This window comes from Lissotriton vulgaris, chromosome 11, assembly GCF_964263255.1.
Source record: "Lissotriton vulgaris chromosome 11, aLisVul1.2, whole genome shotgun sequence".
Classification (NCBI taxonomy): Eukaryota; Metazoa; Chordata; class Amphibia; order Caudata; family Salamandridae; genus Lissotriton; species Lissotriton vulgaris.
The window spans coordinates 1,098,813,801-1,098,839,982 of NC_141699.1; the positions used below are offsets into that span (position 1 = coordinate 1,098,813,801).

Sequence of the window (26,182 nt, forward strand, 5' to 3'; positions counted from 1 at the left end):
CAAACATCACATAAAATATGATAAAGACTCTTCAAATGAAAAAAGCACGATTCTGGAACATGCAGCAGCTTCAGTTTGGCATTAATACGTCACTTTATAGGTTCATTGAGAGCTCTTGAAGAAAAAGGGGGATTTGCAAACAAAATATTTGCCTAAAATCAAACAGTTTGGTTTAATCCCGGGTTTTCTGGTTTTACTTTGTACAAATAAGTCACTAAATGGGTATTATTTGTCTCTGCTTTTAATCTCAAATATTAATGCTTTGCTTGTAGCTTTGTGCACAAGGGTAGACTGATCGTGGCTGCCAGAAGCCAAATGAAAACTCCCCTTGTTTTCATCTCGAGTTCCCAAGAAGACCTCAAGCTGAGCCAAACCCCAAAATCTGGCTCCAGAATTAAGTGGCTCGTCTTAGACCTTCTTCCACTCACCTCTTGCACAGTGCTTAATTTGAGCTGGTGGTTTCTGGTGCTCAGCACCTGCCCTTAACTGTCAACACCGGTGCTTGTGACAGCCTACCACAAGGTGGCGCTGTCTGGCTAACTTCTCTTTGACCACAAGAAGAGTTAATTGTAAATTCAATATCCATTAAAAATGACTATTACCTGTCGCCCACACAATTCGTATAGCTTTGTGGGCCTGAAATAGTCCGAATTGTCACACTTGTAGGAGTGTGATGGTTTGTTGTTGAGTGGTTCCTATCGTTGGCAGCTCTGTCAGGGGCAATGGATGGTGCAAACTGCAGTGTCTTTCAGACCAGAGCCCTGGCACTTATGTTTTTACGAATTAAGCACTGCTTGCGCCCCCGCCCCATCCTGCCTCTTTACAGCACCCTCCCAGACCTCTCACTGTATCTGTCACTCCGGCGCGCTCCCTGAGTTCTGGCATATGATGTACAGTCACGGTGTATCCAGTACAGGGCGGGGCGGGGTCCAGGGACTCAGGATTGCTGAGGTACCGGCTCTAGGACCCCACTGGAACATTCTGACGGCCTAGTTAAGGACCCGGGGACACCTTAAAGGGGCCCTAGCTTGAGAGGGGTCCGTGATGGTACTTGATCTATATTCAGCTTCTTGCCCCCTGACGTCTCCCACAGACTGCTGCTGGATGCTTCTCCTCTGACGCAACGCGCTTGTCTTGATTTGATGACTCAAGCACGTCCGTAGCGCCTCGTTCCTTTGAAGACGCTTCCAAGCTCTGGGAAGTTCCTCGACTCGAGTTTGGCAGAGCAAGCCTTGTTTCAGATTCACCATGAGAGTTTTCCAAGTAGTGGGGCTGAGGGGCTGGGTTTGAGTGCCTAGAAATCCCCCCCAAGGACAAGCTTTCTCAGGATGAGGAGGACGTTTCCTAACTGGACTGGAATTAGATGATTAATTAATGCAGGGGGCGTGGGGCCTGAAGCCGCAGCTCTGAGCTGAAAACTACTGCGGGACCAGCGCGCGACTCCATGGGCCCAATTCACAGAACTAACTTAAGATAGAATCCTAAACTTACTGCCATTTACTAATTTTGGTATTCACAGAAGGCACTTACTCATTTTGGTATTCACAGAAGGCACTTACTCACTTTGGTATTCACAGAAGGCACTTACTCATTTTGGTATTCACTGTAGGCACTTACTCATTTTGGTATTCACAGAAGGCACTTACTCATTTTGGTATTCACTGTAGGCACTTACTCACTTTGGTATTCACATGTTCATGCGGTAATCACCGCCCCACTGCACTGAGCACCACAGCACTGAGTACCACCGTAGAGGTCATGGTTGGGCCTCGGCTCCGGATGCAGCCCCTGAGGGGAGGGGGCTGTCCCACAGGTCATTATTTATTAATCACAATGGCACGCCCCGGTAATCCTGGGGGTTAGGGGGGACCCCACAGCCCGCTGCTCACTGAGGACACCATGTGCAAGAGCTGCGCTGAGCTCTGGCTCCGGCACTTACCACGTGTCTTGAGGGTGACCAGTTCAGGGACATCTTAAGGATTTTGGTGGCCCTGGGCCAGACAGATTTTGGGGGGCCCATGTTCGGATCAGCTTTCAATTTCAATGATCTAATTTCAGTTCTTTTCTGCCTTCTTTGGCCAGGTCGCTGAGTGCACAGGAATTCTCTTGACGTGTTTTTTCAATATTGTAACACAGCAGCAGCTCACTAAGATGGCTGCACATAGTCGCAGTGACACCCTCCCATTTCTCATATGTGAAATCCTGGTTTGATCTAAAAAGAACTTTTTTATGGAGGCTGCATGAAACAAACACATGTATCTGCAAAATGTCTGTAACAGGCTCTTACTCAATACCCACATTAAAAACAAGCATTTGCAATGCAATAGGTCTCGCATTTTAGAGACTTTGAGCTACTGGCATTGTAAATGACAAACCTTTGATCTATGTGTTGGTTTTGAAAACAAATAAATAAAAGGCATTGTCATTTACAATGCAATAGATTAAAATTTCGCAAATGCGAGAACACATTGCATTGCAAATGCTTGTGTAATATGGGTGGCAGATATAGGCCTTCAAAAGGTCCCCTATGTCCCTATGTCCACGGCAGGGGCGTAATGCAGGCCCCTGCAGCATAAGAGGGGAGGGGGGGGGGGGGGGGACAATAAAACAAAAATAAATCAATCACTCTCCCTCCAGAGAACTAGGACCACAGACCTGCAGGGGACGCCCATATTCTGAAGGCACCATGCAGCCAGACACTTGGCAGTAAGCGCTGTACAGAAGCAGTCGTTTACCAGAATATTGTATACTGAAATATCGCATGACACATATTGTGTCCTAGATAACGTGTACAAAAATATCGTCCCATTCAGTGTAGATTTTCTATTTTAAATTATTAATTTAAGACACAATATTGATCTCAGACAATAGTCTGGAACACACCACTAACCCCGGCCATTTACAGCGCCTAGAAATGAAAGGGAGCTGTGAAGTCCTGTATAAGAATCAAGCTATTGTCCTGTAGAAACCGGTGAGGCACAAGATCTAACCCCAAAGCAGCCCCTCCGCAGTGCTTGGGCCTTGACTACTCCCACGAACTCCGAAAGCACCGAAGGGCAGCTGGAACCGGCGGGGGCGCTATATAAACACACCTTGTGACACGAGCATTATGTGATCACCCGTGGTGCCGGCAGGTGTGTGAAGTGATGGATCCCTCCTGCCGATTGATGCGTCACCTGCCATGGTGGGGGGGGGGAAGGGGCGGTGGCAGATGTGGGGTGAAACCTATACTAACGTGGAAGAAATACAAGTTCATAGTAACAGAAAACATGGCCATTGTGTTTCCGGATAGAGAAACCCAGAGAGTGTGAGTGCTTCCCAGGCAACCCCCTCCTCCCCGAGGCACCAATCCCCCCGTTGAGACCCCCGTCACAGTGGATAACTAGACAAGGTTTAGCGAAACAGTTTAACAGAGCGTTATTTGGGCGAATCCCCCCATTACTTCTGGTTCACCCAAGGAGTGAAATTGGGCTAAGATTTCACTTTAGTGTCAATGATGGAAAAGAGGCGAATTTCTAGACCGAACCACCAAGACAAGACAGAATGACAACAAGATATTTGTGATAAAATAGTAAGCCAAAGTCGGGTGGCACTTACCGTCGGCCGGGCGCATAAAGTTGATATAAGCACAGCCCAGAGAGCGGCGAGTCATTATGTCCCTGCAGACATGAACACACACGTTCACATTTGAATATGGCGGCCATGGTAGTCCTGCTGGATGGTAGAACTCCTGGTATGAAACATAATTGGCACTGCTGCCGGCTCACACAAAGAAGGAAGGCTGCGCACAAATGCTAGAAATACTCCTAATTTTTGGAAGTATAAAAATGTTATATAAATAATGCATGCCATTGTCCACGAGTGAGAGGGGAGGGGGGTGTTGGCTAATATTAAAGTAAAAGCACCCATTGCGAGCTTCGCTCTGCATGCAAGTTGCGCCTGCTGTTGTCCTCCGCGTGCTGTGTGGGCACGCTGCAAATTCAAGCACCGCCATTGTCCCACAATATTTATTAAAGAAAATAGTGCTCCCTGACTAACTAAAGCATCCCGTGTAACACCTCAAGTAAACAATCGAGTCCGGATGGGCCGTCCAAGAAGGAGACAGGGCGTTAACCAAGAAGCCTCATTTTCAATCGGAGGCCAGCGTTTAGCATAAATGATGATGCTAGCCAATCAAAATGATGTGCGGTGCTTCAAGTCCCCTTCAGAAATCTTATTGATTACAAGACATCTCGCAAAGCGAGAAGCGCATGCGCGCTCCAACACTAGGCGAGACCTAATAAGTTAAAGGAAAACAGTATTTAAAACAATCTGTATTGTTTAAGGTCAACAGGGCAAGACTCTGTACAGAACAGAGCTGGCTCTATCAGGGGCCCCCCTCAAAGACTAAGGGCCTGGGTCAGAGCCCACTTTGCCCATGCCTTAAAACATCTCTGTTTGTGTTTACTTGTCTTTAAAAATACACAGAATGTAGACGCTGTTCCTTCAGAAGTCATTCAACCGTGATTTTACTTTCACAAACACACTCTGGAAGACACCATTCACAGCGAAACATCGCTGCACAATGTGCCAATACATCCAATCCACCACAAAGCCTCCCACATTTGCTACTAAGCTCTACCATTCTTACCAACAAGCACTGGCAAAGCCAACATGCTCAGGGATGCAAGAACTATTGGTGTTGTTAATGTCTTTCAGCCATGTGGTACAGGAGCCTGGCTGCTGTTCAGCATGACTGAAAGTCGTAGAAAAAAAGCGCTATGATGCAACCAGCGCTGGCCGTATCATAAAACTTTTTGTCTGGCAGGAGGGTAGATCAATAAACACAACACATATTGAATACAACAGTCTCTCCGAGACAGCGCATGCGCTGCCTAGCCAAGACCTAAAAACACCAGCTATCACCCTCAATGCACGTAAAGACTCATGATTCTGTGTTAAAGCCAAAGAGGAGGACCACTGATTGTGATAACAACCACCGTTTGTACTAGAGAATATGACCACAAATCAAACACTCAGGGCTCATTTCCACACATTTATTTATTACTGAAGCAGGCTTCACCTGAGTGGACCGAATATGCCCCTGCACCTTCCACAGGCTGGCAATTAGCATGTTAATTAATCAAATTGCTTTTAGACTGGTATTAGGTGCGGGGTGCATTGCTTTGACCGGGGGCCTATAATGCTGTTAAGACGGCCCTGGGCTGCTTGCCAGGTTTCTTTTGTTATCCCTCACTCTTATGCATTCCTGATATTTCAAACACACAGCTCTGACATTTAAACAACTGTCTGGCTTCCCTTTCTTTACGCTGATAGTTAAAACAAAGCCGAAGCCTGTCCTCTTGAGGGGTATGAGAGCTGCCGCCTGGCTCTGCCAACAGCTTGCAAGGGTGTATTCGCTCATATGCAGTGCTGACTTCCAAAAATGACAAACGAATGCACAAGAACTACAGCATTTTGCCAGAAAGAACACACACAAAAAAAAAGTATGTGCCGCATTCAATGAATACACGAATGAGACAATATATTTTAAACCATGTAGAGCTGTAGGTTACACTGCCACTCGTTTAACATACTAACAATTGTTAGCTGGGTAATATATATTCATGCCACAGCATCATCCATAGGTCTAAGGAACATCGGGATATTAGTAAAAAAAAAATCCTCTCACTTTGAAGTCAGGGAAAGAAAAGTAAAGAGGCGCCCCCGGAAAACAGTGTCTGACATTTGACCTCGGTCTTTGAATGCTCAGAAAATGTGACGAGATAAGAACGAGATTTAAAGGCCTTTTTACAGAAACTGAGCTCTTGGAAGAATACTAAAAGAGGCAACAGCAAAAGGAGAAAGTGAAAACGAGCGCTCGTGTGAAGTGCTCAGTAACAAAGAACAAAGTAGGGCCTAAAATGGTCATAAAATGGGAGCAGTAGATGGATACTAGTACTTGGTCCATGCTCTTGGGGAGGGCTAAACACAAGAAGAGGCATGATGCATGCATGCCATGGACAAATGGGGCGAAAGAATATGAGAGCGACGATGGAGCCAGCAAATGGGAATCCTATGGGTGGGCTGAAGCCCACATATTGAATACAACAGTCTCTTCAAGACAGCACATACACCGTCTAGCTGAGACCTAAAAATGGGACTGAAACACAAGGCAGGGCACTCGTTTGCCCAGGATCATACATTTAGGAAAGCTGGCATGGGAAGATCAGAACTCTAGTCACTCTGTGTGTTAGGTCATTAGCTTTACACTACAACATACCCTCAAGACAGATGGCAGAACACGAGTGTCCATCCACTCCTCTAGCTGTATAATACCACTATATCCTGTACCTGTAACCTATATGAAAGGCATGCCACTGCGGAGCCACCTTTCGCCGTGCCATCAGCTCTGACAGGTTCCAGATTTGACTCTACCAGACACCAGGATGGACCAGTTGTCCAATCAAGGGCGAATTATCTAGACCTCTTGATGTTTCCCGACGTATGTGCCCAACCATTACTTTACGCTTCCAGCCCTTGAGCTGACCAAATGTTCCAGCTGAAGCGGTGGTCTAGTGGTAGCCTTTCAGGGGATAGACTGGTCGCCTGATGCTAGTGCTTATCTAAGGTACCCCACACATGCAGATAATGTTATTTCTTTCTATGGTTTTCTACCTATCTGCATCCTCAAATTTCTTTGAAATCTCAAAACTCCCTTGAAATTTGACTTTGAAGTAAAACTTCCAATTGTTACCTCTGCTTTTCTTTCAAGTTAACCTCTCCTTCCTTACCATCCCCTGCATGCCTCCTCTCTGTGAACACAGGCCACTCTAAGACATATGCATTTGTATCATAATCCCTAGTTTTGTATTTCTGTAAATTGGCCCACCACATTTTAAAGTTTACGAACTATCCTCTAAAACACCTACCCTACAACCTAAAAATAACAACATTTCTGTGGCTTATCTATTAATGCCCAAGCTCGATCCCGACTGGGCCAGAAGACAGATTACGTTTCCTTCCGATTACCCGTTTGATAAAAATGTATTTTCGCTGATGAAGTGCGGAAAGCACGAAATGCATTGGGTATTTGGGGGATCATAATACCGATTGAATGGATTGTTTGAATATCTTGGAACGTTTTGGAGTTTTCATATAGCTGTGATGTAACAGCATACACCGAGAATAATTTTGAACAGATGAATAAATTTGAATGAAAAGTCGTTTCCTTTGGTATACTTCATGAGTACTTTTTCTCTAGACTTTGGTTCAAACATTGGAGAGATCAACATATCTTCCTAAGGAGTGCGATTGGCTATCCTGTCAAGCTTGACAGCATCCAATTTGATTGGCTTATCTATGAATACCACCAACCATGTGCATGAAATGGCACACCCACTAAAGATCACGTCTAACTATTATAAATTTTATCTACCAAATAGAAACTGGAGTAAAGGTATGGAATGGATGTGAACCAATCCATCAGCAGCTGGAGGGGTGACACTAAGCAGCAAGTTTGGTTGCTACACAACAGTGCATTTTGTTGCTTCTAACTGTAACCAGCACCGATAGCAGCCTTCCTACGGACGGGGTGCTGATAATTTATAGCTCCTTGGCTGGCCACGAACCAGAAGCGCTTGGATAAACTGGACTTTCTACTACGTCACTGCCCCATTTCGATGTCGTCTAATGAAAGTAGCTCCCAGAAGGCCCTATAGACGTGTTGGAATTAGCCCTTACTGGTGTCGACCATTAGGTCTTAAGTCACAGCCACGATCCCAGCTTAAGCTGAACTCCCAGCTCCAGCCAGCTGGCTCCGTACTTGCCCTCATTAATTGGATTTTTAATAAGTAACTTGTGTAAATAAATACACTGGTTAGCACTGCACTCTTTTACACCTTGTCGAAACTGGGTGATATGAAACACAGACCCTGTAAAACATTTACTGGCTCACAGAGGGCTGCATTTCCTATCAAGTTCCCATGATGTACTTGAAGCTCGTGAGCCAGGCACTACCGAGCCGCGGCCTGACCTCTCAGTGCTCCGGCTCCCCAGCCAAAATCAACAACTCTGCTTATGAATGGAAGGCTGGAAACAAAGCTGCTTTCCATGGACCAAAAGAAATTTCAGACTTCAAAAAATGTGTTTTATTTCAAGAGCTGTACCCCCCACAAGTCGAACAGTGGCAGACGCCGACTCCGGGAAATGCCCTGGCATCAAATTTAAACCTGGTTGATCCTGCCAGTAGCATATGCTTGTCTCAAAGATTATGCCATGCATTATACAGGCCGGTGCAGTGAAACTGCAAATGACTCATTAAATCAGTTATGGTTCATTTGATCGCTCCATCCCTTACTTGAATAACTGTGGCCATTTTAGGTCTAATATATGCCGACGAGCGCTGACGTGCGGATGCGTGCATTTATCAGACCAAGACCAATTCGGGCTCGGCCGGCCTCTTTGGTGACTCTAGATAACCTCAGCCCAATAGCATGCCCCGTGACGACGACAATACATTCATATGTCTGCTTCATATCAACTTTAAATGGTACTTTCTGTGCCTACCATGGTGACCACGGCTAATGGGGAATCAGGGTTCAATTCCATAGATGGAGCCTGAGAAACGGATAATTCATCCAAGGAAGGCAGCAGGCACGCTAATTACCGACTCCGAGAGCTAGTTACGAAAAATTACATTGCAGAATTATTTTGATAAACTATAAATGGAATGAGTACGCTCATGTACGGACCATCCGTGCACTCCACATCCTCTTTTCTTGACTTCCTTAAGAAGCCGAAGACTCGGCATTTCAATTAACCAACGCTTCTTAGGAGGGGCTAGGCACACACTCCGGCTTAGTGCCAGAATATCCTCGTGGGTGATAGCTCGCTTTGCAAATACACAGAACATCACATAAAACTTTAAATCCTTTAAAGAGGATCCATTAGAGGTTAAGTCTGGTGCCAGCAGCCGGGGTAATTCCAGCTCCTACAGCGGTTATTATAATTGCTGCAGCTAAAAAGCTCTTAGTTTAAAGAGTTTTCACCAAAAATTAACCTTGAGAGTGTGGTCACAAAGCAAACAAGAGCATCTTACGACAGCTTGTACGGCACGGTTAGAGATGTCATCGCACGAGATGTGAAGAGTAAACCAGAGTGAGAAATTATTCCACAATACGTACCGTTCTATTGGGGTGCAAAGCGTTTCAGTCGCAGGCCTGAGTAAGCACATGGACAGGACCTCTGCATACAAAGCGGAACACTTTACACATTACAGGTTACTTCAGCCGCGACTATGGATGACCTACAGATGTATGCTTACACTTTGGTTTGAGGCTACGTTTAGCATAACGAGCACGCCAGTTCTTCGTTTTTATGCAAGACTGCTCCCGCTCATGTTTAGGAAGGCAGACGTTTACATGGAGCAGAATAGTAGTTAGTCTTGTCTATTATAACGAGTGCAACAATCGCAAGTGCCAAAAAGGGACGTTTCCATACTCAAGATCCAAGTACGGAGTTAGGACTATTGCAACTACTGTTTCAACTCCCCAATCTACTCAGGGGACTCTGGATTTTATATGTGTTTGCACAGTTTAAAGTTGGAGCCTTGAAAACGTCGTCCAGCGTCGGATTGGTAATGGGGGCACTCGGGCAATGCCCGAGGGGCTGATATAAGAATTCCAGCAGTGGGCTGCTTTTTTGAGCAGCACGGGGGGCGAATTGGGCGGTTTCTGCATTGTTTGATGCCGCCAACGGCCCAGTGGGTACCTTAGTGGCCTTTCTGGTGGTAGATGGGTGTCCATTACCTCCCTTTAATTAACGGCAGAGGTGTCACTTTCTTTCTCTCGCTGGGCTGGCCCATTAATGCATGCATATTGAGCATGGGCCTGAGCAAAAGTGGCCTCACTTGTTTTCAGATGCGTTTCACCAGTGTAAACAAATCTGTGCATTTTTTACCCCCCCCCTTTTTTTAAAGTAACATTTCGACAAAGCAGTGTTTTACGGAAAAGCAATATGCAAATGTGGGCCACATTTTTTTTGCGTGCCCGGGCCGATTTTTAATCCCAATCCAACCCTGACGTCGTCTACACAACGAAACACGTGTCAGCTGTCTGCATCTACGATACAACTTAGTGTCAACAATATCAAGAGTTTCTACATTTTCATACTTGCATTTGGACTGTACCACCTTGTCCATTGTGTGTTTTTTCTTGGTGCTGTATTTACGATTAAATCTAACTGACAACAGGGTCAGTTTAAAAAAATAACTTGATGCTGTGCTCTGTACCATAGTTTTTCAATGAATATTTGTGTGTTTATGCGTCCAGCTCTGTATGGGGTAGAAACCTGGGGCACAGTCAAAGTCAATGTGTTTACCTGTAGGGAAAGCTACTGTGTTAGATCCTTACTTCACCTACCTCAAAGTACCCCTGTGTTACCAAGTTATTTTGACATGGCCTTGAGAGAATAGACAACTTTGATGTCCTTGGACCACTTATGTATTGGGTAGGGACATGGTCAACATGTGCATTGGAACAGAGATGGTTTATGGGCGATACTGATCATAGCAAGGCTGCCTTGGCAGAGCCTTGTTAAGCAATGTAGGAAGGTGGATACCTGACTATGGTTACCCCAGATTTTTTGCCTAGTGTTTAGCTGGTTTTTGATTTGTTAGCTAATCAGGGCCCCAGGCTATCTGCTCTCACTGTAAAATGGACTCCATGTACTTTGGGTACATCTCCAATGGGATATTGGGTCACCTTATGAGCCCCTGTAAAGTGTACTATAGGTACCCAGGGCATAGGATGCAACCAAGGCCTACCAGGGGCTGCAGCATGTATTATGCCACCCCTGGCTGGCCATCCAAATTGACACAACTGGCTGATCACTCAGCTGGGGCAAGCTGAGATATAGTATTCCTATATCTACCCTTATATATAGACACATATATGCCTATAAGTCACTCCTATTGCAGGCCTTCACAATCCTGGAGGCAGAGTGCTTGGTTTTATGTGAGATGGTGCTCTAGCATGAGCTGAGCCTGTCTGCAGTTTTCGGAACCATGTCCTTATAGCTGTTCTATGATATAGCCATACCATATACTCTTAAGCGCATTATGAACCTCGCGGTTAAATGCTTACTCTGGTTTGGCTTTATCAAAACCTGTCGTGCAAGGTGTCATACGCTTTGGAATACTACCCCCTCCCCAGTTCTGGCGACGGGGGTAGCATTCCACCCTTCTAGAAGGAGAAGACATGTTGTTCCTACTAATCCCGGTTAAAGTTAACCAGAGCCTCAGCATCACAAAATGGATGCTGCTGCCACAGACACAAGTCTGACCATCTGCTGCTGGGAGTCCTTCCAGCGAGGGAGGCTTGGACAATAGTTTTCCTGTCTTGGGAGGTGCTAGCACCACCCCAGACAGGCCATAGTGTATTGGAGCAGGGAGGGCTGAAAGAAATGAGACACTGCCTGGGGCACACAAGGTGCTCCATGCATAGTCCAGTTCAAACCGGTTGCAGGGGCACTTCAACCCCAGCCCTGGCACGAAACTGGACAAAAGGAAAGGAGTGTAACCACCCCCTTCCCTGGTCCCGCCAATAGGAGAGACCTAGCAGGTAATCCAGCCCCTCAGATTGGTATATAGGTAGGAGCTTAGTCTAGAGACTTTAGATTTATCCTGACTGGAAACTTGAAACAAAACTCTGCACCTTCGACATTCTACTTGACATAGAAGACTGAAGAATCTCCTTTGTGGTCAAGGAGTGGCCACCCTGTGCAAGCAGGCACCATCAAGCGATCAACGGTTTGCTTTGTCGTCGCTCCCGCTGGAGCCCAAACACAGAGCCTGACAAGACCCGGACTTCCAGACTTCCTTCAGCCCGATCCACAGCCACAGCAAAGCTGAGACCCGTGGAGGCGACGAGAGACGTGGGACCGGTCATCTTGGAAAGCCTGCGAATTGCTTTCCGTGCAACTTCTGAGGCACCCTCGAAGTTGTGCATTGGGGTTTGAGAAGCCCCAGCCCGAGCATCATCTGCATCGAAGATCAGCCCTCTACACTCCACGAGTGCCGCGTGGGGCCCTTCTGCATTTTCCTGCTCGACGCGTCTGTCCGGTCACTTGCCCATTGGCTAGTGGCCTCTGTGACGACAAACCTACAAATTCCCCCTGCTGGTATGGTTGCTCCAGGCTGGCCCTTGCTTCCCTGAAAAGGAGAAGGCCATCAGACCTTGCTGATCTGATTCAGAAGCCCTCTTCGATGCCTGCGTGGGTTGCGTTTGCCAAGGCTTGTTGACTCCAATCCGGAAGCCGACACCGCCGACAGCGAGAGCCTTTGTGGGACAGTCCGTGCCTGCCTTCTGGTCATCGTCGACACCTCCTGGTCCACGTGGCTGCAGAGACAAGCTTCATGACATCACCTGATTGCTCCTCGACATCGCCTGGTTCCTTCCTGGTCACTGACTAGTGACCCAGATTCTGTCCCCTCTGCTTTCAGGTACTCTTCATCCTTGATCCGCTCTTGGATCCAACCGGACACTTCTCTCCTGGTCGCCTGCAGCATCTTTCTTCGAGGCGCCATAGGATTCAGCGACGAAACCCGACACACTTTGACACCTATGCAACCGCTTCCTGTGGGTGAGTTAACGCGAGTACTCAGGTACTCCTGTGGGTATTGACTATCCTAGTGTCCCAGTTTTCAATAGCTTTCTCTTAGTCCATCCGGAAGTGCCCTAAAAGAACTAGTTTCCAATTCTTTTGTTCACATTATAACTCTATGGTAGCTTGCGTGTGTGTAAAGACACTGCACACGCATCCTGTGGGCCCCCTGCTTCCTATCCTTTGATAGTACAGCGTAGCCCCAGTGATTCCCTAGGCCCTAGGTCTAACCATTGTTTGTGACGTGGTTCTTATACCACTATTTTAGTATATGGTTTAGCATGCCCCTAGGGCCCTACTGTATTTTGTGCAACTTATTGTATGATAATGAAGTATTTTGTTATGTACTTGTGCCTCTGATCTCATACAGAGCTCAGAGGGGTTGTTTAGAAATAAATACATATATATTTTATATATATCCTGTGTGATGTCCTTTCATTTGGTATTCAAGGGGTTACATATGGTAAAACAGCTGGCTTTACATGCCCTCTGAAGTTTTAGCCTAAGACTGCTTTGTCCATGCTACCACTAGGATAGCTGGTCTATAAGGTTGACTTTATAACCATCACCATAAGGGTTGTTTGGACTGATACAGGGGGCCCACTAGAATAGTGGACATCACATATCAGGCCAACTTCTCAAAAGCAATGTCTCTGTGGCTAGAAAATATGTGGTCTGACCCCCCACAAAAGAATGCAACACACACTCAACCTATCAAGCGATCCCATTCTGACTGGAGCCTGTAACCTCCAGGTCACATGGTGTCTGTTGCATTTGCTCAGCCTACCGCTTGACCGCTGAAGCTTTTTATACAAGATTGCCTTAGAAAGATCAGAAGTGATTCAAGAATTTCTATTTTTAGCAGCCCTGTGCTGACCCTCTAACCATGTGCCCAACACTGGCCCATCTCCCCAAATCTCGCAGCGGTGCAGAAGAACACCTTGTTTACATGTCTGAAGCTTTTGGCATCGACCACAGGAGGAACTGGTAACCTCATTAACTGCGGTGCAGTCACCCCAGGGGCTCCTGTGTTTCTAGATCCTGAACCTTTTCCAACACACAAAGGCCAACCTCTCCAATTTTTTAAAAATAACCCCAAAACTTTCACCACCATGAACATATGGTTTTCTTAAAAAAGGAAAACTTTGAAACTGCATATGACAATACATGAGCAGATTCCTTTTTATACAATTTGGGGTATGCTTGCACTATTTTCAGTAACTGTACATGCATCTGAGACGGCAAATGAACCTGTTTTTACTCAAATCAGCGTATTAAGTGCCAGGTGATGGATCATAAGGTAAAGGCCCCAATGATGTGGCATTTGCCACAGCAATGTACATTTCTAACGAGCCTTCTGGGTTCTTCAGTCTCAGACATGAGATGAATAAAACATACTGCTACAGATAGTGTTTCTCAAAAGATAAAGTTTACTATAGCTGATAAGTGTTACTTTTAGGATTAGAATAACAAATGGTGTTTATTGTTTGAACCCAAAACGAAAAAGCACAACAGGGAGCGTGTGACGTGTATATGTAAAGCACTTATTCGACCTTATGTCTGTAAGAGCAGGCAACTATTATTATCAATGATGCTCATGTTATTGACCTTAGAGGGATGAAGAGCTCAGAGGCGCTGCCGGGATTCGAACCTGAGGCCATGAGGTCAAACGTCTCAGTGGGTGCATTAGTCCACTGAGCTAGTAAGCTGGCTACAGAAGAGCTAGCTGTCGACTGTGAATGGCAGATGGCATCTTAAGTGAGAAAATGAGGTAAACAGGCCTGCACTGTAGGTCGAGCACCCCCTGCAGTCAGCAGGTTACAGGTTTGATTTATGGAATGGCCCACTCAGCTTTTCATCCTTCTCCAACTTGGTCCTTTTTCACTTTACTACTCCCCTCTGGGTGTCTAGCTGTAACACAGGGGCACGCAGTTATCTTATAATGTTACCTTTGAAGTTCCCCCTAACACGTCTGAAAGCGCCCCCTCAAAGCTCTAAGCTATGGTTGGTTGAAATGTGTTCTGTTTCAGCTGTTGATTCATTCTACCTCCACTTGTGTGTGTGCACAGGGCTATGTGGCATAGTCAGGGCCACTAGAAGGCATTGCTTCTGCAGCTGTGACGTCCTCTGCAGAGTTATGGATTTACGGCACTCGACAAATAATCCAACAGCAGCCTCATAATTTGCAGATTTCAACAAAAAATGTAGTTTCAGGCTGCAATAGAGTGAACCTTACCAACAACGCTGCCACATTTCTTACCACATAATTTAGCCAACTCTGCTGCATAATTTGGCATATCATCACTACATGGTACCAGTGGCCCTGGGTTTTGTGAATTGGAACAATGAATTGAGAACTTTATACAATTATTGATAAGAAACCAATAGTGTTTACCTGATATTGCTTCGTAGAGGTTGGCGTTGTAGCCCAAGTAGTCGTGCTCCTCAAACCGCTGAGGCCCTTGGCACAGGAGACGGCACTCCTCGTCTGCCCGGTAGTAGCCGACCAGGGCATCTTCAAAGTAGTCGATGGCCTGGGGGTACTGCTCGGCGTCGTAGTACCTCACCCCGGCGCGGTAGTCCTCCTGCAAAAGAAGCGGCGACACAATCAGGTTGGGACTCTCAAGAGCGCTTCTACTTGGACCTCCGGGCTGGAGGTCTGCACGGGTCCTCCACATAAAGGACTACAGTGGGTGTGAGGGTCAAGATGGAATCAGACAGTGACCAGAAGACTTCCCATGCAGGTTCAATGCAAGCCTTTCAGGTCTTCTGGCTGTAGTTATAGCCCCTCCCGCCCCGTCTGATTGGTGGAGGACTAAACAATTTTTATATGTTAAACCCATGATGAAGTTCTTATTAGGGCTTGGGTAAGAGCAACCATTCCTTCCCTTTAAGGTGTGCTGTCTGGTTCCTAAAGACTTCTTGGGAGCATTCCGAACACTTCTCTGGGAATGCATTCCACCCACTGCTTACCATTGGTTTGTGGCTTGTAACTCCCTTTTGCTTGCTTTCTATTTGCTGGCTTTATTTTTTCCGGCTGTCCAACATGCCTCTGTCCCTCCCATGGAGCACAGCCTGTTTACCGCCTCTATCACTCGCGCCATGTATGCCTCCACAAGTGCTCAATTTCTGTAACAGCGCTTTATATTTTGTTCTTATTTTGCCACATTTGTTTTGCACTCAAAGACAGAACTCAAATGCCAGACTCGGTCTTCCCAAGGAGCTTGGTGTTTACTTTACTTTCTCTGACTTCAAAGTGAGAGGATTTATGTGACAGTCTGGGGGGGGGGGGCATGACAGAAAACACTCTTTTCTAGCACGCAACAAATGTCAATCTCTATAAATGAATTGTGCAAATATTTCAGAATACGTAATAATTAGGGAACCGCAAACAAAGCACATTTTTTGTTCTTTTGAAGTGTTCTGAAAAAAATATTTTAATATGCTCAAAACAAATCAATACACTAGGTAATGCCATTTCATTATCATGTGTGCGCTGTATAAATTTATCAGTAAAACTATATGTCTGTGCAACTGACACTTGGACATTAAAATTCAGGCATCAACACAGACAAAGGAAGGCTGATATGGGGATATTATGAGACAGATAAAAGTGAGAGAAAAGAATACCCCTCAAAGCCAATGCATCGTGCCAGTGTTCCCCAAAGTGTGGGTCAGGTCAGGAGCTGATTTTTAGTGGTTTGTGAAAGTCCAAGCAATATAGAAAGATGCTTTTAAATTCTGTATTTATCTCGTCACATGTGATGCGCTTCAAAGACCGAGGGGGCTAATGTCTGGCTCTGTCTTCTGACAATTTCCTGCTTATTGTTTCAACATGGGGATTGGTGTTTACAAACTCCTGTCACATTAGTCAGAGAAAAAAAGTATAGTAAAAATATGTGACAATCTTGCTGGGGGACAGGAAGTGCAAAAGGAAAGACTGCAGGGTGTTGCTTTTTGAAACACACAACAAAATGTATATACCTGTGTATGAACTGTACAAACCCTTTAGGAAAGCATATATGAAGCACATTTTTGTAATTCTGAAGTGTGACAGAAACAAAGATTTCAAAAGGAACAAAACAAATGACGTTACTTTTACTTAGTGATGCACAAATGATAAATATTCACTGAAAGCCGATTTCCACACATTTTCATTTGTGTAGAACACCGTTTTAACAGTAACATGGAGTGCAAATGTTGCAGCCATTTCAATTGAAAAGATGCTGCCAGTAAATGACAAGGCTCTATCACACGACGCTTTAGTTACATTAAAAAATCGACTGCTTCGTGTCCTTTAAGGGTAGGTGGGTAACAAAAGGTTGTCTTTGTAAAAATTGAGGTGAGGATCAAAAAAGTTAGGGAAGCTCAGCAATATGCAATACTTAATAGTGTGAGTACATATAAAAGACGTGGATGATGTAGACTTCAAATAGGGATACATCAGCATTTTTGATAGAAATCTCAACTGTGCTAAATATGTGAAAATGTATTATCTGTAGCTTGCGCCGTTAGGCTAAATACTGTATCACTGCAGCACTTATTTACCCAAACAAATTCTAAAATGTTAATCACTGACTTGTATAATTTGTAAAAAAAATCTATAAAGTTTAGAAAAGGACACCATCACCACAAGATATTGTGCTAAAAAGATATGTAGAAGAAGATAGGAATAAACCAAATTAACTATGGAAGACCTAATATTTATAAGGACACAATTCTGCTTTTCAATTGCTTAATGAACCCTTCAAATGTTTCAAATCGAAGGCAGACTAAATATGTTTGGAGCACTGGATTATAGACATTACTAGTGTTCTCTGCATTTATTCCAGTGTTTCAGTTGCTCTTATAGAAATAGTTGTCGACATGTTTCGAACAAAAGGCGGCTTGAGATTCTCCCCCAAACTAGGAGCTGGTTAGATCTGTGTTTGGAAAAGAATGCAGAAGATAACCTGTGGGACAGGGCAGGTGGAGTTTGAAAGTGCAACCCTTTGTTTTGAGGAACACTTCAATGGGGGGCTCAAACCTTCGGAGTAACATTGGTGATGGGTTTCTCCTATCAGAGAGAGGCAAGAGGACTGAATAACAAGTGGCTTGAGGTTTGTATGAACAGAGGAGATTTGTTGGTTCATAACTAAGTTTAATTTGAGGTGGTGTTTGAACAGCTGAACGCCTTTATCGCCAGCTAGAAAAGAAGGTTGTGGAAATTAATCAGTGACATTGGGACTAGTGAGTTAAATCGATAAGGTCACTCGTATAAAAGAACACACTCACCTTCGCTGCACCTTTTTCTGTGTCATCGGTATCCGTGTTTTTGATATGGCCGCTTCGTTGAACACTTCTGGGGTTGATCCTTCAATAGTGATATGGGTGGGATGGTCTTGTACAAGATTTAATGTGAACGGAACGTCATATTTCACTTTTCGACTCCGAGTCCTCTTGTGACGTATTGTGTTCCCATTTTATGGAGCACACACTGATTTTTTTTAAGAGGCAGCAACTTCCTACACAGAATTTGGTCTAAAGTTGCAGTATGTCCTGGGAATTCTGCGTACTGCAGGATTATAAATTTACAATCGTGATGAGCCAAAATAATTTGTATTAAATTAAATGTGGGCTTGTAGCCGCCGAGAGTTGCCCTCAAGCAGGAAAAGCATTCTGTGGGGCGCGGTGGCCATCATAATGACCGACACAAAGTCTACTGGGATCATTGAGTGTTTGGAGCCAGGGTTCTGGTCTGGCAGGTTTAGACACTGTGGGGTTCAGATGCTTCTTTAAGACTTCAGATCATCAGAGATAAGGCGCTCCGCCCTTGAATAGGATTTTCTCAACACCTCCTTCCCTGGAGTTCTGCCTAATAGTGTCCAAAATTGTCCATTTAAGATGTTCTTCTGGGGGACTTTGGGTCAGATGTAGGAAAATTTCCTTAACAAAAAGTTATTGCAAATTGTGCACCGTCATTTTGTAAATCGAACAGAATTTTGTGAATTGCCTTATATACTATTAGATCAGTTAGTGAAATTCCCATTTGGAGTGGGTTATAGCACAACTTACCTTATTACTAAGCAAGAGAAAGGGCACAGATTGCAATTCACTGTGATTGGTGGTGGTCACTGGGATGGTGGCCTCGTGGGGTCAACCATATCTGTGATTGCTTTTTATTTATATTTTTTAATGCTTTCTATTGTCCTTACAGGAAAAAGGTTCTGATTAAAACGGATTCTGTTATGAAATATGTGTTTGATAGTAGGCGGTGGTACACTCCCCAACAAAGTATTTTTTAACATTCACAAAAAAAATGTAAGAGGTCACAATGGGAACCCTTCCTTTTTGCAAATTCGTTGCTGCTTAAGTCTGGAGTTGTTGCGTTTTCAATATTTAGCAACCGGGTTATGGTCGTAAACCACTGGTGCGTTGAATAACGAATCACAATCTGAAGAGACGCCCTAAACGCCCACCTTCTAAATAGTAATTAGTGCGGGATTTCAAAAGCCATTTTGTGATTTGGCAACCATTTGCAAAATCACAAAATTCCGTTTAGTACATAACAGAAAGCCATTTTGCAAAGCCCGTAAATGTACAAATCGTAGACTTTGTGACGGCGAAATGGCCTTATACATATGGCCCTTTTGTGTTCAATATATAAGATAAGGAGGGCTGTAAGTGTTTTACATCGAATTCTTGATTTGTGCTGGCCCTTTCTTTTACAGGTTTCTTCACTGGATGTAACCACATACAGACGTCCACACAGACATATGATTCCATACATAGCATTTATAGTTTACAATTTAAGAAAAACCTATTTAACATATAGTTAGCATCTAAAATAGGCATTTATGTGTGTTTGTAACCGCTGTGTTGCGATAGTAAGTGCACTTATTATGAGGTCAACTTCAACCATGCCAGTTATTGAGAAGTGATCAGGGTCACCAAAACCTTCCTGAAAAGATTCAAGGTCAAATGTCAAATGGTAGCACTTCCGGTGAAAACTTTGAGGTCAAATGATGTATAATGTAATTTCTGTTACTAATTAAATTTTGGTGAATCAATGCCTATGAGGTTAGGGTGGATTATCTTTCATCCTGATTGACTTTATTCCACATGACAGCTTCCTGTGATGCCAGAGATAAGTAGGGCTGGGCATCTACAACGCGCCCTCGGAGAGCGCGTCCGCTCCGTAACCACCCGCTGTTTCTTGGGGAGCTTTCTCAGGAGCAGGGAGATACATTGTATTTTTTCCATGTGTGGTAACCGCTAACAGGAGCACCTCAGACTCACTGATGGTATGTACAAGCAGCAGGGGGCATGTAGTGCTCACCATGTGTGGAAGGCGCTCCCTATCCATAAGGCGACCGACCGCCTCCCCGGACATGTTCTTGTAATCAGCGAGGTTCTGTTCCATTTCCTGGTGCTCGGGGTTCGCCATGAAGAAGGTGTGCGCAGCTTCCGCAGCCTTGTCTGGTTGGTTCAACTAGAAAACAAGAAGACAACGGGTTAGAGGTAAAGAGGCGGGCACAGCGGTTGGAGCATCAGTGAACGGCAAATCAATATTGTTGTATTATAGCTACACAACCGCTCACAAATCAAAGAACTGAGAACATAAAATGAGACAAAGACCAACAGACCCAAGAAGGCTTCCTGGTTCTCCTCAAACACTCTGGCCCAAAAGGGACAATTAACCAGACTTTAAAAAGAGTTGGACATTTATTCTTGTAGGTTTGCTCCTCTAATCAAAGAAGATTTCTGACTTTTGGGGACTTCGGGAAATCTAGGCATCTCATCTAACCCTTGGCGGAGTTCGAGGAGTTGCACTACGTGGAACTCTGCGGAGTGCAAAAAAATTCTGCCGAACTACGAGGAGCGATTCAGAAAAGGGGGAGGTGATGAACAGAGTGTCTGAGTTAAACAGACCACTCTTACCCAGTCCAAAGATCAGGGCTTGATCCATCACCGTTATTTATCTCACTGCACCATCCCAGCTCAGAACCTGGCTATATGCAAATCAGTCTGTCCCTGGCCCAGTGCATCATGGGAACAGGGCAGACTAAACTACCAAGCCAATTCTTCACCAGAAAGGAGACAAGCTACCGGGGACCGGTTTCTGGCATTTCAGCCTTCTTCGGCCCGGCTTGCTTGAATCCTGATGGTGCAGTGAGAAAGGGCCTCATGTCTGAGTATACCCTGCCACACCTATAGTGGCCAGAAACGATTCAGAAAAGGGGGTGGTGATGAACAGAGTGTCTGAGTTAAACAGACCACTCTTACCCAGTCCAAAGATCAGGGCTTGATCCATCACAGTTATTTATCTCACTGCACCATCCCAGTTCAAAACCTGGCTATATGCAAATCAGTCTGTCCCTGGCCCAGTGCATCATGGGAACAGGGCAGACTAAACTACCAAGCCAATTCTTCACCAGAAAGGAGACAAGCTACCGGGGAGCGTTAGTGAACGGGCAATCAATATTGTTGTATTATAGCTACACAACCGCTCACAAATCAAAGAACTGAGAACATAAAATGAGACAAAGACCAACAGACCCAAAAAGGCTTCCTGGTTCTCCTTAAACACTCTGGCCCAAAAGGGACAATTAACCAGACTTTAAAAAGAGTTGGGCATTTATTCTTGTAGGTTTGCTCCTCTAATCAAAGAAGATTTCTGACTTTTGGGGACTTCGGGAAATCTAGGCATCTCATCTAACCCTTGGCGGAGTTCGAGGAGTTGCACTACGTGGAACTCTGCGGAGTGCAAAAAAACTCTGCCGAACTACGAGGAGCTCCGCAAGCGGTGGAGTATGATATAAAAATGCAGTTTGCGGTGATTGTACAGTGCCGGATGCTTGTCCGCACTGTGCAATCATTGCGAACGGCACCATGCACAGCGCAAGCGGTCCCTGCTTTCCTTTTCTGCTGCTCTAGTAGATTTTTACGGGAGCGGCAGCTTTCTCAACGCGAACGGGCAGTTTCTCAACATAGGCTGTCACGAGCATACACGACCACTCGCAATGAAAAACCTGACCCCACCGCGTTGAGAAATCTCACCGGGATGTTGATTTTCCACACTCGCCTGTACCAACTTTATGTTGACGATAGCGAACGAGGAAAAATCTCGCCAGGAGGTTGATTTTCCTCGCTCGCGGCCGCCATCTTGACATTAATGCGAGCAAGGAAAAAAACTCTGCGAGCTCTGCGTAATGCGAAGTGCGGAAAACTCTGCAAAGTCAGCGAGCGGAGCGGAGTTCACCGCCCAGGGTTAATCTCATCCTCTTCCTTCCCTTCGCCAGTTTGGAAACACACCTACTGAACACGTTATATTGCAGAACCTTAATGTGTGTCTACTATGCAAACTCTAATATGTAAAATGTGCAGGAATGCCCCTAAACGTGCAACTATGGGCGGCAAGCAGAAAAACAAGGAAATTCTTCATCTTAAAAGTAAATCGAACAACAACAACTTGTAATTACACCGCAAAAATCGTGCATTGTGCTCTCTGGGTCAGGCGTAAACATTCTTACCACATAAAGTGAGATTTACACCTGAGTTACAATTCGTTTCTCAATAAAGCTGCTCTCCCGCCGGCATCCAGGTTTTTCTAAATTATTGTGCTCTATTTGTCTGTCTGTGTGATACCACTCTAGATATCTTTCCACATATCCACTACACTTCCCATAACAAATGTGTTCTAACAGTCCCCTTCCTCTTTCCAGTGCTATATTGCGACCACAGGCGCGCAACCCGCCATGCTAGCGTCTAAAGGCTGGTACTATCATCACGCCCTCACCTCTCCGCTCCTCATTGTGTTTCAATAACAGTGGTAGATGCTCAACCCGCCCTCCTGACGTCAGTCCAAGGCTTGCATCATTTCCAAGCCTGGAGGGCACACAAGTCCCAGTATCCATGCGCAGACAGGTATCAGCCAATGAGAGCTCACGAAAGGGGCCTCCGAGCTCAGGAGCAGGGGCAGCCTCCTTTTATCGGTACCAACGTTGTTATGAGCGCTGTACCATTTGCAGGGCCCCTAGGCGCTTCACCCCTATGGCCCGGTGGCCTCCAACAGGACACAAACGGATGGTATGCACGTGAGAGCGGCCATAAATAACCTTGTGCTGTTTCTGTTTTTTTCGCCGGAGGCTCGCGTCTGTGACAGGCCCGGACCACTCCCGGAACGCCCTGATGAGCCCCCGCGGTGCCAGGCCGCGTTCTTCAGACCTGGGTGCTGCCAGGCGCTGCAGAGGGTACATTGGCCCCCGGCTGCAGGTGAAGAGGTTGGCAGACACACAGGGCTCGCAGGCAGGCTCCTGCCAAACAACGCACCGACGGCTCGGGGTGAAGGGTGGGTGTTCAGGAGTGGGGATTAGAGTGATGACGAACAGCGCGTGGCCCGGTGGGGCATTTGGGGTCAGGAGAGGGGGCCCTTGAGGACAAGCCATGGAGGCCACTGCGCTCGGGCCGGCCTGGATACTTCCCTGGAGGGGGTCTCCCACCCTTCGAAGGACAGGGTACTTGGCCGGAGGGTGTGGTGGGGTACGAGGAGAGAGAGCGATCCCCCATACACTATGTTCCTCGAAGAACAATAGGGTTGGGGTAAGGTCAGGCGTGGAAGGTTCTCCATATGATAGTTGCGTGGCTTGCGCCATATTCCGTTCACACCTGTATCCTGGGAAACTTTGCTCCGTGCGATTCTGTGGCAATATTTATCGCCACATTTTACAGTTGTTTCTCACATTCGCACCTTCCATCAACTGCTGCACAATGTGCAGATTTCTGCACAAAAAAAGTTTAAAGAAATCGAATGTTACTGGGTAGGAGGCGCGCGTGATGACGCAGAGTGGCAGAATCTTTCCACAGGTTCACTGCCCACCTCTCAGTGGCTGGTTGTCGAGTTCGTGTTAAAGAGGGAGCCACGAGGGAAACATTCACCCAGACAGTTTTAATATATGTTACAATCACAACCTAAAGAAACAAAATACTGGCAACGTGTCTGCCACGTTAGGGCGCCACATTTTGCTTTTCTTGCAAGATAATGAAGCGCTCTTTGCCGCATAATTTGGACCTTTATTGCCTCAGAAGTCCAGTGGCCCTATCAGGAGGCGCCAAAACTGGCAATCTCTGACTTCCAAGTCTGAGGTCATCACTTGCCAGATGTTCGGCCAGGCACCGATTGGGTGGGCACCAGCTAGGGGGAGGGGGGCATCTTGCTACTGCGAGTGCCCCTGGTGGCCTAGGCGTTCATGAGGCTGCATCTTAACAGCCCACCAGGGGCCGGACATATCCCTGCTCCTGTCCCAGAGGTGGCCCCTCCCAGGGCAGCAGCTGCTCTAAAACCACAGAGGAGACACCTGCACAGCGCCTGGGGCGAGGCCGGACACGGAGTCAAGAGGCACTATAACAGAGCTGCTCTTTGAACAGCTCAGGTGGCCGCGTGCGTTAACGAGGGGGCGGGGACGCTGACATCACTTCTCCCCCCTTGGCCACCCAGGCAGCTCGACGCATGGATCCGGAAAGGGCAGGCCAACACCCCGAGGCGCGCATCAAGTGAAACCACCACAAAGGGCTATTTTGAGGGGTTTACGCAGTGCACCACGTATGGCACAATTACAGATTATATTTATAACTCTGGGAGGAACAACATCCCTGTGCGCAGGGACGCACTTCAAGACTGTGGGGCATATTCACCAGAGCTGTGGCGCAAGTCACCTCCCTGCGCTGCCCTACGTCACAGGGAAAGGGCAGGAGTGCGCTGTATTTATGAAGCACGGTGCTTTTCTGTCTTATGCCCCAGCACCTGCGACGTTTCAGCAGCCTAGCGCCAATGAAGGCGCCCTTGCACCATGGTGCATGCAGGATTGCGCCTGCCCGAGGCCACGCAGTGGCCATCAAGAGGGCGGGTACCTAGTCAAGGAGGGCGGTCCCGCCTCCACTTGCCTGTCCGGCACATCCGCCTCACCGGTTGGAGGAGGCGGCTTGCCGAGAATCTCGTCCGGGCGGCGGGGAGGGGCTTCAGGGGTACTTATGCTGTGGTGCCCCTATCCTAAGCCTCTTTGCCGCCCGGACGCCGTACGATCTTGCGGGACACTCTTTTCGTTTCTCTCGAGGTGAGCGTGGCCGCGGGCCTACTCCATCCCCCCCCCTTCTTCCTGCGTTGCCGCCTGCTCCCTCTCGGTAGGTCGAGCCTGGCGAGGCGGCCCGTTAGAGCGGGCTGCTGTGGGGGGGGGGACGACCGGGCCGTTTCGGTCTTTGTCCCCATGCGCAGTGCGGGTCCGGCCTGTACTTGTCGGGCCCCGCTGCGATTCCAGGTCGGCTAGCCCCGTTTTTTTTCACTGTTTCGTGCCTTTTGGTAAATCTGGGCGGCCTAGCAGGAGGGGTGGGGGTGCAGTAGCCGCAAGATGGGGCCGGTAGTCCCCGGGGGCACATTACCTCCGTTCTCCTTCCTAGGCCCGTCTTACTCTCGTCTGGGTGGCCATTTTGTGTGTGGGCGGCGTGCTGTTCCTGCTCATGTGGGCTGCACGTGGTGGTTACGATAAAATGTTCTGTTTGCGCGCGTGTTTACCAATTGCCTGCTCAGTCGCTCATGATATGTTGCCGCGCAATGTTTATTTATAGTACTATTCCGGGTCTGTTGAGTTATTCATGTTTGTAATTTCGTGTGTGTGGAGTGGCCATGTTTGCGTGGTATTGTGGCGGCAATTGTATGCTTTCGGTCTTGCGTCGTTCGACTGTTTGCGTTGCTTGTGGTGAGTGGGGACGGTTAGGTGGGTCGCATTCCCACGGAGAGGCACGGTTGGCCATTTATTTGTTCGGGGGTATGCGGGGTCACTGGTACGGCTCCCTCCTCCTCGTCCGTCTTACACCCCCCCCCCCCCCCCCCCCCCACTCGCCAGTTAACCTCTAGTGGCACTATAGGTCAGGTGCCAGGGACTTGCACGCTGTGCTTGCCTTGAGTTTTGGTTGTGAGTTTGTGCCTAGCTGAAGCAGCTGATTGTTCTCCTCCGTGTCCGGTTTCGCGCCAATATGGCCGTGCTATGAGGATATATTTCGTTCGTCCGGGGTAGAAGTTATGTTAAGAGCATGATGAGGACTGAATATAAAACAACACTTTGCAAGGCTTCGGGGCTGATTCATTCCTTGTTTTGTGTAGCGCGTTCAGGGAGGCTACAGGGGGGAGCGGAAGACAATCACGCGCGCATGTAAGCTGTATCGTTGTATCATCGTCATGACGCCCGTCTCAGGCCCCTGTATGCCGTGAATGTTTGCATCGTGCGAGTGCAGGCTTACTATGGCGCTTTCCTGGTATTTTGGGGCCCACATTCTGGCATTGTTTGCTAAAATTCTAGCGCGATCACTGATGCAGCGCGTTTATTTGATGTTGTCGGCGAGTGGTGAGTTTTGTTTGTCCGTTACTTGTATGGCTTCGCCTCCCCTTAAATCCTCGTGATGTGCCTCGCCCGTAAGCAGAACTTGTTCGTTAAGGCCGGTCCACTGCTGACTTGATCGTTCAAGAATCTGTCCTCATTGCTCACAATGCGTTCCTTCAGCGTTGGCT

General features: G+C 46.7%; 1 protein-coding gene across 1 annotated transcript in view; it reads right to left on the reverse strand.

The window, feature by feature from the left end:
* P3H2 (prolyl 3-hydroxylase 2) overlaps positions 1 to 26,182 on the reverse strand; it is a 303,453-nt gene that overhangs the window by 107,527 nt on the left and 169,744 nt on the right. Inside the window, exons 2-3 of the mRNA XM_086944627.1 lie at positions 19,961 to 20,113; positions 15,038 to 15,227 (exon numbers count right to left, since the gene is read on the reverse strand). Coding sequence (XP_086800753.1) covers positions 15,038 to 15,227; positions 19,961 to 20,113 — 343 coding nt within the window. The remainder of the gene's footprint in view (positions 1 to 15,037; positions 15,228 to 19,960; positions 20,114 to 26,182) is intronic.